The following is an 18,035-nucleotide window of genomic DNA, read 5'->3' on the forward strand; positions in this document are numbered from 1 at the left end:
TTCCTTTGAGTTTTGGTCGTGACAGACAGCATTGATAGAAAGTCACCATTCAGTGGTTACTCAATTGCTTGCTCAGAATGACACAGTAATTTTATTCTGATTTTTAGTCCACAGAACAGAAGCCGCAACTGATATCAGTCCTCTCGAGGCTTTATGCTCTTTAGCAAGGAGTATTGATTTGTGGTTTTATAGTACCTACCAGGTAGTGGTTGTGCACTATCATTATCCAAATAATTTATAACAACAGGTGAGGAAGACGACTTGGAAACTAAGCCAAATGTATCTTGATCTGCTCAGGAAAAGGATGAAACATTGCTGGAGCAGCTAAAACAGCCTTTTAAATCAATACGTGGTGCAGGTTTGAGATACGTTCATATGTTCTGAAAGGCACTTAAAAGCATGTAAACTTGCATTATCATCATGCACAGAACCAACTCTTACAAGTATTATCATGGGAGCAACATGAACACAGTGACACGTCAACTGCCTGCAGGATCAGGCTTTAGCCATAAATCAGAATATGAAACTTAGATTACATTAGAACACAACAAAAAGACTTAAAGAAGCTCCCCCAGAAAAACGTATTGTAAAAAAAGCCAATGGCACAAGACTCCTTTCTACGACGGGACTAATGTTAATTTAAAAGCCAAGATTCATTTGAAAACATTCACCTGTAAATCAAAAAGTCCCCAAAGATTAATTTCTGCATTTACACTATTTGCAAAATATATTTAACTTAGAGGCGCCCTTTTTTCCTGAAATAATTGCTTACAAGATGAGAACTAAAACACAATCTCAAGTGTAGTAAAGGTAATTGCTGCACTTACTGCTCGTGTCATGTTGATGTATTACTACATATCAAAGGTCACAGTTCTGTACTCATACATTATCAAATTTGAAAGAGCAATATTCGATTCCTACCAACCTTTAAACTGCCCAGAATGTGTGTGAAAATGGATGTCGGGCTAACTTGGGTTTTAAAAAAAATGAACCCATGTTTCGGAAGCTGAGGGGTCAATCAAGCCAGACTGACAGGGTTAGGTGTCACTTCTGTGCGTCTAATACTCTCTTAGATTATCAATGAGGTGCAGTACACTGATCACAAGCTAAAGCAGCTGTACTAATGAAAATGAAACAGTCTGATAAAATTAGGTAATACAGGCCTGTGACACAGGGCAGTACCTTGTGGATAATAATGCAGGAATAAGGACATAAATCACCATTTAGATACAATAAAACCTGTAATACCCACCCTGAAACGTACATTTCTATGGAATCGCAGGCCAAAGTCAGCTTTTTCACAACTCCACAGTCCCCTCTGAAGTTGCCACACAATTTTTTTTATACTGAGTCGAGGCAGGTTTTCCATGCCTCTACTTCACTGCGCACACAAAATTTCGTAGTCGTATGCCAGCCTGACCTTTGAGGGTGGGTAGCTGGCTGTTCATGCCATGAGCCAGGAGTTCTCACAATTGGTTGTAGCACAGATAAATGGGTCTTATCAGAACCTACTCAACCTTGAACAACTTTCTTTTTCTACTTATGCCAGTCTAACTGGGGGGGGGGCAGGCGGGGGCTGCACTGAAGAAGCTAGGGCACCCTCATCCTTGTTTTGGTAACGTATGAGGTCCTTTAAAAAAGAAAAAAAAAAATCTATGAAATCCAAGTTGATTGAGTACAGCCAGCACAGAATGAACTACTAAACAGAATTATCACCTTAAAATACCAAATTTCAAAAGGGGAGCACAAGTTTAATTATCATCTCAATTACAAGCAGAAAAGCTAAGACAGACATTTCATGAAGTCTGTTAGACCCTAAGAATTCACACTAATTAATGTCTTTGCCATTGATTTTAATGGAGTTTCAACTGCAGGTGATGTAAGGCCACAGCTAGGACTAAAATTATACTTCTGGTTAAAGATACTATTTATAGTACCCTTTATTAATGCAACAACAAGGCTATTAAAACAATAAGACCCTAAACTATAAATATACAGGATCTCCTGTTTAAATAAAAGCTCAATATACAAAAAATACAAGATACAAGTACAAACATTCCTTAAGAAATACCAACTTTCACATTTTTTCTAAAACATCATTTAAAATAGTTTTCTTAAAATGAATTTTCTTGGTGTTTTTGTAAAATCTTTTTCTTTGTGTGCTGAAGAAGTCAAAATTAAGTTTCGTCAACTGAGTAGAAGTCCTTGAAGCGATGCAAGGAACTAGAGGGCAGACCATTTCAGCGAGAGCTGGAAGGTCTCTGTTGCTTGAGTTTTCTACAAATCCAGCATCTCTATTTTCATTTAGGCAGCAAAATGGAGAAAGAGAGAAAGAATTATTATTTCCATATAAGTTACAAATTTAGAGATGAATTTGAATTTACAAATTGAACACCCAACATTGCCAGATCTCCAGTATCTGCACCCCTTATTTTCTGCTATATCTGATTATTTCAGGATTTTGCTGCATGTATTTCTTTCTGGCAGTTGCAATCTCCCTTTTGCAAATTATTTTTGTCACACAATAAAAGGAGAATACATGATTTCACAGTGGCAAAGGCTTATGAAGCCCTCCTGAAAAACATTAGTAATTGTTTACCGAGAATCCTAGCAGTACAATGCTAGGTACGTACAGAGGCAGTCCTGAAGTAGGTTTGTTCCCACAGTGACTACCGTGAGAAGGAACTAGTATTACGACAATCGGTCAGGACCCTCCCTTCTATGCAAAAATTAAGTCATGATCAAATTGATTTTATGCAACCTTGAAAGGGTTATATTATGATTCAGTGCTTTAGATTCTGCACTGTTGCCAAGTTAGATAATCTATCAAGAATCTTAGAAGTGTTTGCTTTAATCTCAAAACCCCATGGTTTGGGAGCAAATTATTGTATAATCAATAGGTTTCATTTTAAAACGCTTCTCTCTATCCTGCCCATCATACACTTCTCTAGGTCTTATTCTTGCAGAGAAAAGATTGAATGTGACCTGACAGGACCCCAGGGAGGTTCACAAATCAAAAGCAATGGTGAAGAGAAGTCAAATTCTTTGACACTCACCATCTTAAGGGACAACCCAATTTATTTATTTTTTTAAAATGCTGGAGGACAGCAGTTCTTATTGTTAAACACTATTATAACTTAGTCTATTTGTTGTGTAAACAAACCCCTAGTAAAGACCACATGCTAAGAAATTCCCACGTATTCAAGATGCCATCCTTTTTCCTCCTTCCTTCAGAGCATGAAGTACACTTAATTTCAGACTACCAGATAAAATCTCAAGTATGGCACACTTCTGATGGAAGTTTACAGTTTGTCCTCTGACAGAAGCTTTGGTGTGTTACTACACACTAAGACCTGGAAGCCAAACAGCTCTATACCAATCAGCCCCATAGGAACATTAGCATTAGAAGAGTTGGTTGTAATTCCTCACCTTCATCACCCTCCACGAACTTCAGACCTGTGAGCTCCGCCTAAAGACCACACGCTGGAAGAGAGGAGCACTGCCACAGATCAGTAATTAACAGTTTCACAAACACTTTCCTTGCAGTGAATCAAAACTTTCTGACAACAGCCAAAAATCTCTTCCATGAACTATCACACAGATCCTGTCATTTAATACACTCTTAAGCGAAAACAGGAAAGGCACACACCATTAGAAAGAATCCATTGGTCACAGAGTAATCTATTGCCCTCTCATTCTCAAACTCCATTTTAAACCTAATGCCTCCTGCAAGGCTATTTGTCCAAATCATTAGGAACTTTCAAACTTCCAGTCTGAGTTTATTCGTAGAAAACTTACTTTCCTCCTAGTGTTTATGCACTTAATGTATTTGTAGCCTTTTTTTTTTTAAATTAGTTTGTATTAGGGATGTGTCTTCTATATAATCTCCTATACACTACAAACACATATGTGAAACTTCAGAGGCTGAAGTCCAGAAAGCTGGACAGGTTTGCAGTTACCAATTCAAGAAAGTAATTGAAACATGAGATGCTGAGATCTGAGGCACTAACTTTTAACCATGTCACTGGACAGGAAAGAACATCTTAGAGATATTAGGCAAAAAAACCCAATTTGCAAGACATGGAAGGAAACGAGGGCCTAAAGATTTTTGCTTGAGAACACTCAGTGAACTGGTCAAATGACTATTTGCCAACAAAGATGCAAAATGAATCTTCAAGGTTGTTGTTCTAGGGAAACATTCAGAGAGGCCATTCCTTACCCCATCGACAGTCTTCCTCATTGTAGAAGACCTAACAAAACCTCACTCCAGAAGCAGCTTATTTAGAAGAACTTTCTTTACATCCAGTACTCTTGTACTGAATATGTTCAGACTTCATGAAGATGAAGACTTCTGAAGTTTTTAATAACAGACTTCACTATTGAATAATGAACAGTTTCCTCTAGCCTACTCACTTGTCCATCACCACAGATCCACAAGTGCACAAACATTGCTAAGTTCAGAACCATGCACCAGAGAAGTGTTTCTCCTAGCCTTTGAAGGTTAATAAGGTTATAAAAATGAATTACTGCTACAGTTTCACTTATCCTAGAAGTAGAAAAGAATTTCTAATTTTTTATGTTTAAATAAAAAGGATAAAAGCAACTTTGCTACCATCATCTCTAGTAATAGCTAGAGTCTTATTCTACCAAGTTATTGTCATCCACTTATTCTGGAATTAATTCTAAAAAGCAAACTAGTTTCTCCGATGTGATTCATTGTCAATTGCATCCTTATTATTTCTGACATAAGAACATGGTATTAACCTGAGGTATGTACTGCCACATAAGTAATAGCCAAACCCTGCTACATTTTCTGAAAAATCTTTTCAAGCTCTTATCTTCTTTATCACTTAAGACCTTGTTCTGACAGACAAAACCACTCTTCCTCCCCCCCACACCCTCCCAATCTGTTTCACTCTGTCATTCTTTTCTTTAAACCCTTCCATTGGCTTCTACTCATGCACCACATGGGGTTCAACCTTCTTGTTCTTGACCAAGGCAACCATACGCACCCCTAGTTATATGCTTTTGATAACCTCTAGACCAGTCCATAAGTTGTCAGCTTCCGCATCGTCTTCATTTGCCTTTCCTTGTGAGCTTCTGCTTTTCCTACGTGTAGGCTGAACAGCTTTCTTGAGACAAACCATCTTCATACCAAGATTCCACGACATGATCTATTTCCGTCACAATGTCCAAGGGTAATCAGTTGTGTTCTCCTTCAGAATAAGTATTAGAATTTGAAGTAGCATTCCCTCATTTCCCTGTTCTGCAGGCTTCTTTGTCAAATTTAAGTTTTACTGACTCATTTCAATATATTTTTAACTAGAACACTCATTTGTCTTTTGTGGCAGATTTTACATAGCCCAGATGATTCCTCCCTAATATATAAACTACGTTTGAATAAAAGGAGATCTCTGCCATTACTCACAATATTTCAGAAGCAATAAAAACACGGCACCAACAAGCTTGCAAGTATTACTTTACCACCCCACTCAATTTTGCTTTTCATCCAGGCCACACAAAGAAAGGGGGCTTGTATAACATCTCTCAGAAGTGAGATTTTCACAGGACCAGGCTTTTAAGTACTTTTGAAAAAATTAAGGTTCAAGTACCTACTAGGAAGTCAGAAGACAATAAAACACTGAACCATAGCATTTGTTATATTTTCTTCGCCCTACTTTCTTCCATCTTCTCATCTTTTGAGATTCAGTCTGCAACTGGATTAAATATCACTGACAATTGCTGAACCTTTTTGCTCTACATACTCCTACTTCCAAGTTTTTGGGGGTTACAAAAACATGACTAACTGTGGCTACTGCTGTTCACTGACAGGTATTTTTGGATTTCGATCCAATTCCTGTTGGACAGGTGTCTTACTATTGCCACACTTGCAGTAGACAGAAGCCAAGAAGCAACTGCTGCAGAAAAAGAATCCTCTTCTCACATTCGTATCAGGACTGGGTCACACATACTTGGCAGAAGTAATATGTGAATGCTTATTGTAAATTGAGGAGAGCCCAGAGTCTATTACTATCATATGTATCTCCCTGAGCCTGAATTCACTTACAGATTAATTAACCCTCTACCCTCATTTACTATAGCTGCTTTAAAACCCTGACAAATTAGAAAGTTAAAAATAGATCTTTCTCTACCAAAATACCAGGACATCCTTAACATCTTTTTCAAGCCTTCTGAAACAATTAATGAGAACGACTGCTTGGACACTTTTTTTAGCATGAAAGTCTTTCAGGAAAACTCTATCATGTGCTTAAAACTCACTTATTCTTCCCCTCCTCAAAAATTCTAGGTAGTCTTAGGTCTCATAAAGCTAGGTTTTCACATTTTAACAAGTATTTATTTTCACATCAGGTTGACTGTCTCTACTTGATCCCTCAAGTGACATATGAAACAAAGTATCAGTCATTCCTATGGCAAGTTGCTAATGTCACATTTAAGAATGTTGGGAGAAATAATGCTTTCCCGCCCACCCAACCCCATACCAGATACCAAGTCTCCTTTTCCAAAAAAATTCAGATTTCCAACAACCTTAGAAGCATCAGTTTCCTTGACAAAAGCAGGACATCCAAAAATAGACATCTTCCAGCCTAATGAAAAAATTTTAATATATAGCTCCAATATCAACAGATTCTTTTCTCAGCCAATTCAATAGGTATTATATGCATTACAGCTCAGTGGTTGCTTGTCATGGGAAGGACCTAAAATTACTCTACAAAAAGCCTGACGCTTAAGATACAAGTTTTAAAAAGGAAATAATACATGGGCCTAGAGTAATCTTAACTTCTGAAGTGACAGTAATTTGTGCATTCATATCCCGTATGAGGGATCATAACGTCAAATTTTACATTATAAGCACTAAAAACAAGTAAGTACATCCAACAACTTACTGTGCTGAATTACTGAAGTATTCTATGATTTTTAATTTTTTTTCCTCCAAAGAAATCAGCTCTTAAACAGATAAATTAGTGAGGTACAAAATGCAAAGATTAACATCTGAAAGTCTTATAAAATGAGTAAGCTTTGTCACCTTTCAGGCAAAATTATTTCTATTTTAAAGAAGTTCTGGAATATAAGATATACTCTTAAAATATTAAAGAATGCATTCCCCTATCACTTTTTACCCTGTACTTTTCTCATCCTGTAAGATGTTTGGAAAAAGAGACTGTTTTCTTTATATTCCCAACTAAGACAGTCACGCACAAGATGGTTACCTGTTTTTTACTAATTGTTTGTATAAATATAGCCAAACACCTAACAAGTACTCCTTTAATCACATGCCTACATTCTGTCTATTAAGTCTACTAATTAAAATATGAATTGCAATTTAGTTAGTGAACCAGAAAAAAATTTCCTCATTTATCTAAATACAGACCAACCTTGATTCTGACTGATGTAACAGTTGAGCTTCTAAACTAACCCCCAAAAAAAATCAGAAAATAAAGCATATATTTGGAAAAGAAAATTAATCATTGCTGTTCACGTAATAATGATGTCTCATATAAAGACATGGATACTAAGGTCACATTTAGAAACGTGTTTTTCTTGTAGAGGGCTTTTGAGCTAGTAAGATTTAGCTTTTTGCTGCCTTTACACTGTAAAACCAGTTCACTTTGGGACCAAGACAATGGTTAAAAAAAATGTTTTTGAAAGTTTCTCCTTCCCTCCATGTAGTGGGGTACACAGAAAACATCACACATGCAAAACTTATCAGAACTACTACTATATCAACAAAGTTACACATGGTCAGCATTTATTTCTAAAAAAAAATCTGATTAATGTAGGTACCTCACTTCCAGGCACCAGAAAAATTTTAGTCCAGGTTCCCAACTGTTAAATTTCCTGTTAAATATATAACAAGTGTCCTTTGCTTGAAAAGCTATACAATAAAAAAAAAAGACAGTTTCAGTAATCCAGCAGCAAATATTCATTGTAATTTTAACAATAAATAGTATCAACATATTTTAGGCACAGTTAGGAAAGTGTTTTGGCAAATGCACATGCGCTTCCCCTATTGATCAGGGATCTATTTCTATTCTATCAAAGCTACCTTAGCTACATATAGACATGCTCCTTTTAAGGTGTCATATTCCTTCTGAACTTCCACAAAGTAACTGTAGAATAGCTGCATACAGCAGAACAGAAATTCTCTTCAGTTTTAGGAATCACAAAGCAAGTATTGCTGCTAGATGTCTTTATTTTCCTTTAACAAAATACACAAAGGCACAAAATTCACTTATATCTTGACATTATTGTACAGATATAAATAGTGCTTTGTATTCAAGTACAATCAAGTGCAGAGACTTTCTATATTTTATGTAAACACAAAACAGTTTGTATGTACGTGCCTCTGGTTCATCTGCAATGCAAATACCAAAGGAGATGCCATTTGTCTGAGTGCCATTTAACTGAAATCTGTCAAAAAGTTAAACAATGAATAACATTAACACCACTGTAATGACACTTCCATACACTTAAGTCAAATGTCAGATGACACTTTAGCTTGTAAACATCTGTGTATTTAAAATGTACTCAATTCATTTTAACAGGGAAGCATTAAAAAGTATCTTAAGTTCACTAGACCAAACTTACTAGGTCAGTTGCTGCCAGTAATTGCTCTTGATGTGTGACAGCGAAAGACATGTCAAATTATAGGTCACCCTTAGCAAAGCTTATACTTTTAAGTTTTTAAATATGCAAACTGAACGATGGCTACAACTGTTAGACTTCAACCAACTATACATTCTGTGTGTTAACTTATTTAAAGACACACGTTTAATTTACAATACCCACTTTTACACATAGCTTTGACATACTGTGGCAGTTGAGGCAGTTTAAGCTCAAGCGAGATTTTTAAGTTGTACCATTAAAAAAAGCTCACCTGAATAGTAACAACAGGCATGAACAAAGCTAAAAACTAGCTACAGAAGGCACTTGAAGTACTTTATTCTGCTTTCATTAAAGATTCTTCACTTTGTTCAGCTGAAATAGACTCTGAAATAGTGTCTTCAGTTGTTGAAGTGTTTTCTGCTTCTTCTTTTTCAACTTCTTCAGCTAGCTTATCATTTAGCTGCTCAGGACTTGGTGCTTTATCATCTATCTCATTTGTCTCAACGATCTGGGCTGTGTCTTCTTCAGATCCTGTGAAAAGAAAAATTATGAAATAACCATTTCCAGAAGTGAAGAGGTAGCTAATATTCTTAAAAAGCAAACAAAACAACATTTTGCAATCATGTACAGGTTTTGACTAGTCACTGCATGAAGTTCTCAACTGCTAAAAACTACTTTATTTTTCTAACAAGAGGGTCACAGGTAAAACCTGTAAAAATTAAGAAAAAAGAAAATACTATGGAAGAGAGTTCAGATCCCACTATGAAAATATGATGTATTATTTGCATATGTTCACCCTCAACAGAATCTTTCTAAGCTTGTTCATTAATGTGAGACAGTGTCAGAAATAAGACATGACAGTAATTCAGTGCTTTGTGCTTGGTAATAGAAGTTTTGCCAACTGTACAGCTTTTTCTGTAAGAGTTCAATCTGTACACAGAACCTGAACATTCTATTTGGTGGAAACTACTTTAAGCATAAGGAGCCAGATAACCAGGAAAAAAATATTAGAATAATCTACTTCTCAACATCTCAAAACAGCCAATGAAATTTACTGTGTATTCTCAACGTTCCCACAGGAAGTGTAGGAAGGATACACAGGAGTATCTTTACTCTCAATCTGGGATGCGAGTTTCTTTGATAATAGGCATATTTTGAAGACCAGTCAAAAATATTTATCATAAGTACTACCTCTAAAGAAGTACATTCTAGCTTCCCAACAGGATTTCAGTAGCATATGAGAAATAAGAGTCACATTTTGAAGTAAGCAAGAGCACTGGAAAACTGGACACTAAGCGTTGCACTAAATGACACAAAGGTACTGTAGAATGACACTATTGATGGCAGTTTATTTACTGACTAGTATTAGTCAATATTATACAGCATTAATGCATACTGTTAAGGCCAGCCGTTTGCAAAACTAATGCAAAGTTACAGCTCAAAAGTGTTAACCTTATCAAATGTTTGTAATTTCATATTTATCAAAACATGTTGGGTGTCTGAAAGTAAGTGGACTGCTTCAGGTTGATATTCACAGAATTCAAGCAGGGCTGAAAGTTTTAGAACCGCTGCTCTGGCTTCTCGGGTCACGACTGACACATCCTTGTTCAGCAGACCTGGTACAACTGCCGTCTGTCACCAAGAACTCGAGACTCCTCTTCCCACACATAGCTCCATCTAGCTAGTTCCAGGCTCCACTTCAGACTGCTCAGTGCAGCCCAACTTCCCCCCATTTCTTCCTCTGACTTGATCTTCCATCTTAGCAAGTTTGCAGCTGACTTACCTCCTGATTCAGCTTCCTTCCCTGCTTTCTCAATCACAGGCTGCTCAAAACCTGCCCTGGCTTCTTGTTCCAAAATTTCTCTGGAGCCATCTGTCAGATGGTCAATCCTCCTATTTCTGCCCAAGCAAATTAATGTTCCCAGTGTCCTTCCAGACTATGCCACTCTCCCTTCCTGCTCTTCAATTTCCATCTTGATCCCATCCCAGCCTGCGCCCAGTCTTTATCTCCCAACTGTCAAGTTTGCTTTCTGTCTCATCTCTGCGTTTTTTCTTCAGCCTCAAATTCTGTTAATGTTTGTGCCTTTTCCTGCTACAATCCCTCCACACTTGAGTTACATTCCTTCTTTATTGCTGCTGTTCAGGCAAGAGTCAAAGAAAGTATAGGCTGTGAGGAAGAGACAACTCCATGCCCTCTCAACTCATTTGTAGCACAGCCCAACCATTACTTATTTACAGAGTTTCAGTCCTGCAGTCCTCAACTGAAGGATGCTTAGCACTCTGCAGAAGTGACTCGTTCTTAGTCTGATCAAGGTAAAGAGACACTTCATCCAGTCATATCAGGAGGATGCCAAGCATCTACAACGTGTTTGAGGACAGCCCCAGGGACAATCAGCCACTAATAGAAGCAAGCAGAAGCTTCTAATGAAAAGGAGAAAACCTGATCGAGTGCATGTTCTAGCTATCTACATTCAAAGGAACAGGAGAAGGATGCTGCTTTCATTTTTATATTCTACTAAAAGGTATGGAGACGCTGCTTCTCTAAGAAAAAATTGTCAGGTATTATATGACTTTTCCCTTCACCTTGTTCTTGATTAAACTTAGTGAAACTCTTTAAACTCTCCAGAATATACAGTTAAAACAAACTTACATGGAAGATTTTGGTCTCATAATTAAGCCTGACAAAGTTATAAGGAACTAAAGAATGTGTCCTTTAAACGAGCATTCAGGGTAATCATAGTAAGTGGTGCTACTAACTCCAACTATAAACATGACCAGCCTACATTAAACATACACAGTGATTCCATTTTAAATACACCGATTAATGGAAAACTTGCCTAAAGTCAACTTGATCTCAATATTGCATGATTTAACTTATTGTAAGAGCAGTAGCTAATGAGAAAGAAAGCTCTGACCATAAACTTAAGAAGATGACAGAAGAAAATTAGTGTCCTTGATGATTAATACTTAATCCATGATTTAACTGAAGAATGTAGCTACGCATACATGATCTCAAGAGCAAACAGCCCTGTGCTGGTCTGAGGCAAATTTAAGAGCTGTATCAATGCAACTTTAAAAAACCTGCCTCTGGCTACAGAAGTTCCCCCCCCACCCCCCGCAACGCTCCTGCTTAATGCTTCGTACTTAGAAACCATATATACTTCACATTGTAAGTAGTCAGCTACCCCTCTTCTTGTTGCAGAGAATATTTCACTGCGTAACCAGTGAAATCACAATACTGCATCACTATTAAATTAAGTAGAAGATGTACATCTGTTGTGCAGGAATTCACAAAAGATGGTATAAAATAATTGCACTAAAATATAGCTACTTTATTTGTACTTTCAAGACCTTTGGAACAAGTTTTCTTCACTACTGCAGCTCCCCATTAGGACAGACTTTCACACAGTGCCACGTGTCTGAAGTATGTTTAAGGAACATGTGCTTCACAGTAGTCTGTGTTCATAGCTTTGATATCACAGAAAGCTATTGTGAAGCCTTTGAAAAAGCAGCCCGATAATAGCATAGCATTTGATTCCCTGTACCCTTTAGGTCCTACCAAAAAGGCAAGCTATGTTGTTCAGCAAAACTGAACTGTGGTAGACTGGAAACTTAATACATTTTTAAACCAAAAGAACTTGTTTACAAGTCATTAAACTCAAGGTGAGTTGACCCACGTCTGCTTGAGAAATCACTGAATTCTAGCCATATTAGCTAGGCTAAGGAAAGAGCACAGCAGGCAGAAACTCACATCTTTGAAAAAACCAATGGCTTACAAGAAATACAGCGGGCTTATGCCATCCTATGAAAGTGGAGCATATTTACTAAAAAGGCAAGCAAATCTTTGAAACAGAAAATGCCTCCAGTCCATTTATTTAAAAAAAAAAAAACACCACACCACACTCAGACCATTCTGACCAGAACAAATACTCAAGCTTATTTTAGTCCTTTGTCCTCAACCGGTTTTATTCCTAGATAAAGTTTCTGCTCCATCTATAACACTTGCCCAAAGCCAAGCTCTACTTTTGGTAGACCTCATAAATAAGCACACACTTGAAGCAGCATTATTGCTGAAGGACAACATTAATGTGAACCCTTCTGTTGAATAACAAACCAAGTTTCTGCATCTGCCTTTTAAATGGAAGTTCTTTCAAACATACTAGCAGTTGCTGTGTTCTAAAAATCCTTTAAGAAGTGACAGAGCATTAAATCATCATAAAATATTTCATCAAGATGGTCAAGGAATTCCATAAAAATCTGGAGACAACACAGGAAGTTATCTCCATAAAGTGCTGACCACCATGGTGAAATCTGAACTTCAAAGGCATCTAGTGAAGACCTCTGAACATCAGCACCAGATATTCACCACAAAAACACTGAAGCAGGCAAATTTTGTTTCAACCTTCAAAACATTGCTAAATGCTAAACCTGAATCAAGAACGCAGCGTAACAGTACCAAATATAGGCAAGGCAAAATTAATCAAGAGGATAAAAGTGGTTCCTGTTGGCTTTTTCAGTATGATCCCAACAGTAATACTTTTAAGAGAAGTACATAAGAGAACCGACTAGTCTTTGATGAAAAAAATTCAAGATCGAGCCATTTAAGAAAAAGGTAAGAAAAGAACTGAAGTATATTGCTTCATTCTGGTACTAAAATTTGCCAAGTTACTCTGCTGAACAGGGAAGTATGACGTTTGTGCCAGTAATCTGCACCAGATTGACAGCTGATGACTCCACATTTCCAGAGGATTAAGAAATCCAAGGTTCAGTGCCAACAGCGCTCCCTATAACTATTCTTCAGATCTCTTATCCACAGGAGTTGCATGTAACATGCTTGTCACTGCATGAGCACACAACTGAAAAAAGATTCAGCTTCATGCTCTACTCATTAGTAAAAGCAGCTGACTGGTAAAAAAAAAATATTTATAGCACTTCTGTATCACATTAGCTTGCAGTTTCTTCGAGCTATACAGCTATGGTTTAAATGACTTACAGATAAGAGTTGGATCTCCCTGTGTTGTCAACATTGTGGTGAAGTTGGTTTCCTGATGTTAATGTTTGTCTACATCTGTTAAGTGAAGATATTCTCTATTCTTGCTATGACAGCAGCTATATTACTGTTGTGAACAAAAGCCTTCCCCAGAGCTATACCTCAATGATAGTTTCATAGATTAAACTTACAATCAAGGAATATGTTCGTTTATTAATAAAGCCCGACTGCCTGTAAGCAGTTAATGTTTCAAATTAGGGTTCTGATGGAAAAAGTGATTTACTGAAAATGGTATTTTCTCATTCGTAAGAGATTACTTTGTGGCAAGCTGCAGGCAGTCAATGCACAGTGACAAACTGATAGGGTAGCACTGATATCGTCTATATCAACAAGCCATTTCTCAGATATTAGTTATGTAAAATATTAACACATACTCTATTTCTGGCTGCTTACTAATTATCAAAACAGAATGGTTTATATCATCTGAGAAATGAAATATTCAGAAAAGATTAAATATTTAAGCTAGATAAAACCAAAAGTCGGTATACCCGTTACTTATTTCTTACGCCTCTTCTGAAAAATTTCACCATACACTTCCTAGCAGGAAAAGAGAACCAGGGGACGAACCCCACAGTGGTTTCTTTTGTCGTTGTTTTTAAAGCAGCACGTTAATACAAGACTACACCAACAAAAAACAAGGAATTTTCAAAGTTAAACGTAAATTGGTAAAAATCACATTTACTGCAATAAAACCATCCTATTTTTATCCTGAAATACTTGACAAAATTCTGCTTTCAAAAAAGCAAAAGTTATTTTGCAGAATTTTCACTCCTACATCTCAAGTGCCTAACGAAAATCTCACACTAATTCTTAAGGTTTTACTTAAGAATTTACTTAAGCTGCTGACTCAGCACCTCAGACCCATTAAAGGCATAGTTTGATAAACATTTCCTTCAATGATAATACCAGCTTAATTAGCATCCCCCTCTCCCAAAACCTCTAAGAAACTGCAGTTATGGATAATACTCAGAAGCCCTCGAGGCACACACTTCCAAGAGCTGAATATCTGTCTTTCAGAAGGCTTCCCCATTTGATTCACACAGAGGAAAATAAGCAGTTTTGAAGGCCCCAGTAACAAATTATATCTTTTCCATAAGAATCTTTAACTTTAAAAGTAGCCAAGAAGCTACTAACCTACCCTCCGCTCACTGAAAAGATGATTAGATCATTTGAGGGCAAAGACGACATTTGCGTCATCTTAGCTTCATGCATCTGATTTCAGTCTTACTTTCATGCTAATAGCAGTACCTTTAATGAAGTAAGAGTACACTGTGGCACAGGAAAACAAACCAACCAAGTTTTCTCTATATGCACCCGCATCACACCACACCCAGAGATGGCTACAGTTTGATATGACTTCCCCACCAGTCTCATGCAGCCTTCTCATGGCAGAAAGTAAAGGCTAATACCGTTCTGTACACTCTGTTAATGAAACAGAAACATTCCTTCTGTTACACTCTGACAGTTTCCCATGGTTGGTGTGTTTCTAGCCTGAATCTTGGGGCTCTACGCTATTCGATAGCTTCCCCCCATGATCCCTGTTTAATGTAAAATCCCATCAAGTACTCAATAGCACATCGAACTGGAGATTCTCTGGTTTGAAATTATAATTTCTGGAGTCTTTTAAAACACTGCATCTTCCTGATGGCTGTACACCAGATGCCTACTGTATCTGCAGACTATAAAACGTCTCAAAAGGAACTATGTTAAATTAAAATTGACAATTTGTCTTTGAACTCCCTGATTTTAAACAAGGCAGTTTTACTAGATTTTCCTGCCCTGAGGAAAACAGCAGAAGGAACAAAGGCAGAAATTCCAACACACCTCAATCAAATGACCTGCTGAACACAGTGAAAGTTAACCACTTCGGGACATATTTCCTTCTTAACTAGTTCTGTAATTTACTATGCTATTTTTCTATCTGTTTATCAGTAACATTAGAGTGAAAAATTTCATTATGGCATCACTTGCATGAGACATATTGCCTAATATGAAGAAATTTTAGGGTACAGGACAGACGAAAATAGTATCAACAAGCTAACTAGAAGCAGGGACAAGAAGAATTGAAAAAAAAAACCACAAACTGCACCCACTATGAAGTTAGAATAGACTATTTCAGTTGGAAGGGACCAACAATCATCTAGTCCAACTGCCTGACCAATTCAGGGCTGACCAAAAGTTAAAGCATGTTATTATTAAGGGCATTGTCCAAATGCCTCTTAAACACTGACAGGCTTGGGGCATCGACCACCTCTCTAGGAAACCTGTTCCAGTGTTTGAGTTCTTCAGTTCTTATTCTTATAAAAAACTCATCTAGACAGAGAGCTAGATGACAGGGGAGGGGATTTCATTAGACATTGAAAAAAGAGCAGACTTCAAGATTACCACATACCTTCTGTCCGTTGAGTCTCCTGGGGCTTTCTCTCTCTAGGTTCTAGAGGCTCAGTTTCAGATCGCAATTCTGTGGATTGTTTTTTTTCAAAACTGAAGTCTGGAAGTCGTGGAGCCTGAGGTCTAGTTTTTCTTGCAGGATTCAGGAAAAAGCAGTAGGCACACCTAAATGCTATACAAAAGCACACCCAATAAGTAGCCTCACTAATTAATTTCACATTTCACCTTTATTCTACTCTATATTCTGATTGTCCAAAATACTAAAACCAGAGAATTAAATAAGTGACTGAGTACCTGAGAGTACCTCCACCAAATTTACACAAGCTGTTCCATATAGCTCCATTTTTAACTTCAGCATACATTTGCTTCTTAAAAACCTGTTTGCTTTCAGCTCTGCTGTACTTATGAGTAGTGCCCACCACTGTGAAAGATTTGACCCCAGCGAACAAAATAATGCCATTCAGTACCACAAGATGTTGCCAGATGGTGGTGTTCTATTCTTTCCTACAAAAGAATTAACTTGGCAGATGATTTTTTTTTTCCCCTTAAGATGCCACGTTCCTCATCCTTTGAGTAAGGGGATGCTATGGCTTCTGCAAGGTATGTCTCACTCTGCTTTTTGAGGAGCATTCTGCTCCAGTGGTGCTTAATTAAGGCAGTTTTGTTCTGGATACCACTTAATAGTTAAATGCGTATTTCACCCCCCAAGACAAGCGGGGGAAGTGGCAATTTCTTGCACAGTTGAACTGTGAACTCATTTGAGCTAAGATGACATATAGACTACATATCTTTGGTTCCATAGGAAACATTCAGCTTATTCTTACAGTGCTGTATATTTACTCATAAAATTAAGCAAAACAAAATGAAATAGATGATTTACCTAAGATTCCCTCATTTCTTAACCATCAGGCTTACTCTTGTGGTAGAAACAAAGCAAAAACAAAACATCTGTGTTCAATAAAGAGCTGTGTCTGTCTTAAGTTATTGTCAGCCATAAATTCACATATAGCCCCCTAGGGCTTGTTCCCACTCCTTTTCCAATACCTCCCCAAGATCTTCTTGCCAAAGCAAAATTTTGTTTAAGTTCTGGTAAAAGAGGTACACTTTAATGTCAGATATTTTCTCAATATAAAACCCTTCTGAGAACCATTCATAGCCAGTAGCAATTCTCAGGGATGTATTGGAGGAGGCTTATTTCTACTGAATAGTTTTCTACACATAAAATCCTCGGCCTGAAGGTTGCAATAAAGTACTTCTCTAAGTCTTGACGTGAATCTTAAGATACAGAGTAATAAGTTACCATAAAACTGTTCCCATATGAAGTGGCATTTCACAGTGTCAGTTAAGTACTTAACTGCAACCAAAATGAAGTATGATGCATGTTAGTCATGAAACGTAAGTCAACTACTAGAGAGTCTACCACAGATTAGCTCTTACCTATGTATTCAAACTCCTCCTTCAAAGCCATACCATTGTGAGAAAAACATTGCTGACATATAAGGGCGTACCTAGAAAACATGAATAATATATAATTACATATCTTTAAGTAATAACACACTGAAGTGAGATGCATTTTACCTTAGATATTGACTAATAGCTTAGATATTTACTCTTAACAGGTAATTTCCACAGTGAAATTATTATCCTTTAAAGCAAGCTAAATCTGTATATTAGATAATAGTTTTTAAAGTTGGTTTAAAAACAGTGAAATATTCTTAGCTACAATTTAAACCTCATGGTTCAATGTATTTTTAATATCACCATTGTCAGAAAATAACATCCAAATTAAGTTTGTTTCATTAGAACACAGTCAATACGAAAAGTGACCATGGTTAACATGGAAGCTCTGATATGTTTGGACAGTTCTGAAGGCAACATGAAAGCATTTATAATGGTAAGAAAGCTGAAGTGCTAAGATAATAAATTTTTTTTTTTTTTTTTTGTTCAAAGTGTTATTTATTCACCGACT

General features: G+C 37.0%; 1 protein-coding gene across 3 annotated transcripts in view; it reads right to left on the bottom strand.

The window, feature by feature from the left end:
• Nucleotides 1-8,195: 8,195 nt before the first annotated feature.
• LNPK (lunapark, ER junction formation factor) overlaps nt 8,196-18,035 on the bottom strand; it is a 44,808-nt gene continuing 34,968 nt past the window's right edge. For all 3 annotated transcript variants that reach the window (XM_009278597.2, XM_019471897.1, XM_009278596.2), the window contains exons 11-13: nt 17,504-17,574; nt 16,068-16,238; nt 8,196-9,156 (exon numbers count right to left, since the gene is read on the bottom strand). In XM_009278597.2, coding sequence (XP_009276872.1) covers nt 8,960-9,156; nt 16,068-16,238; nt 17,504-17,574 — 439 coding nt within the window. In that variant the 3' untranslated portion in view covers nt 8,196-8,959. The remainder of the gene's footprint in view (nt 9,157-16,067; nt 16,239-17,503; nt 17,575-18,035) is intronic.

The sequence above is a fragment of the Aptenodytes forsteri genome, unplaced genomic scaffold (genome assembly GCF_000699145.1).
Source record: "Aptenodytes forsteri isolate BGI_AS27 unplaced genomic scaffold, ASM69914v1 Scaffold257, whole genome shotgun sequence".
NCBI classification, from domain to species: Eukaryota; Metazoa; Chordata; class Aves; order Sphenisciformes; family Spheniscidae; genus Aptenodytes; species Aptenodytes forsteri.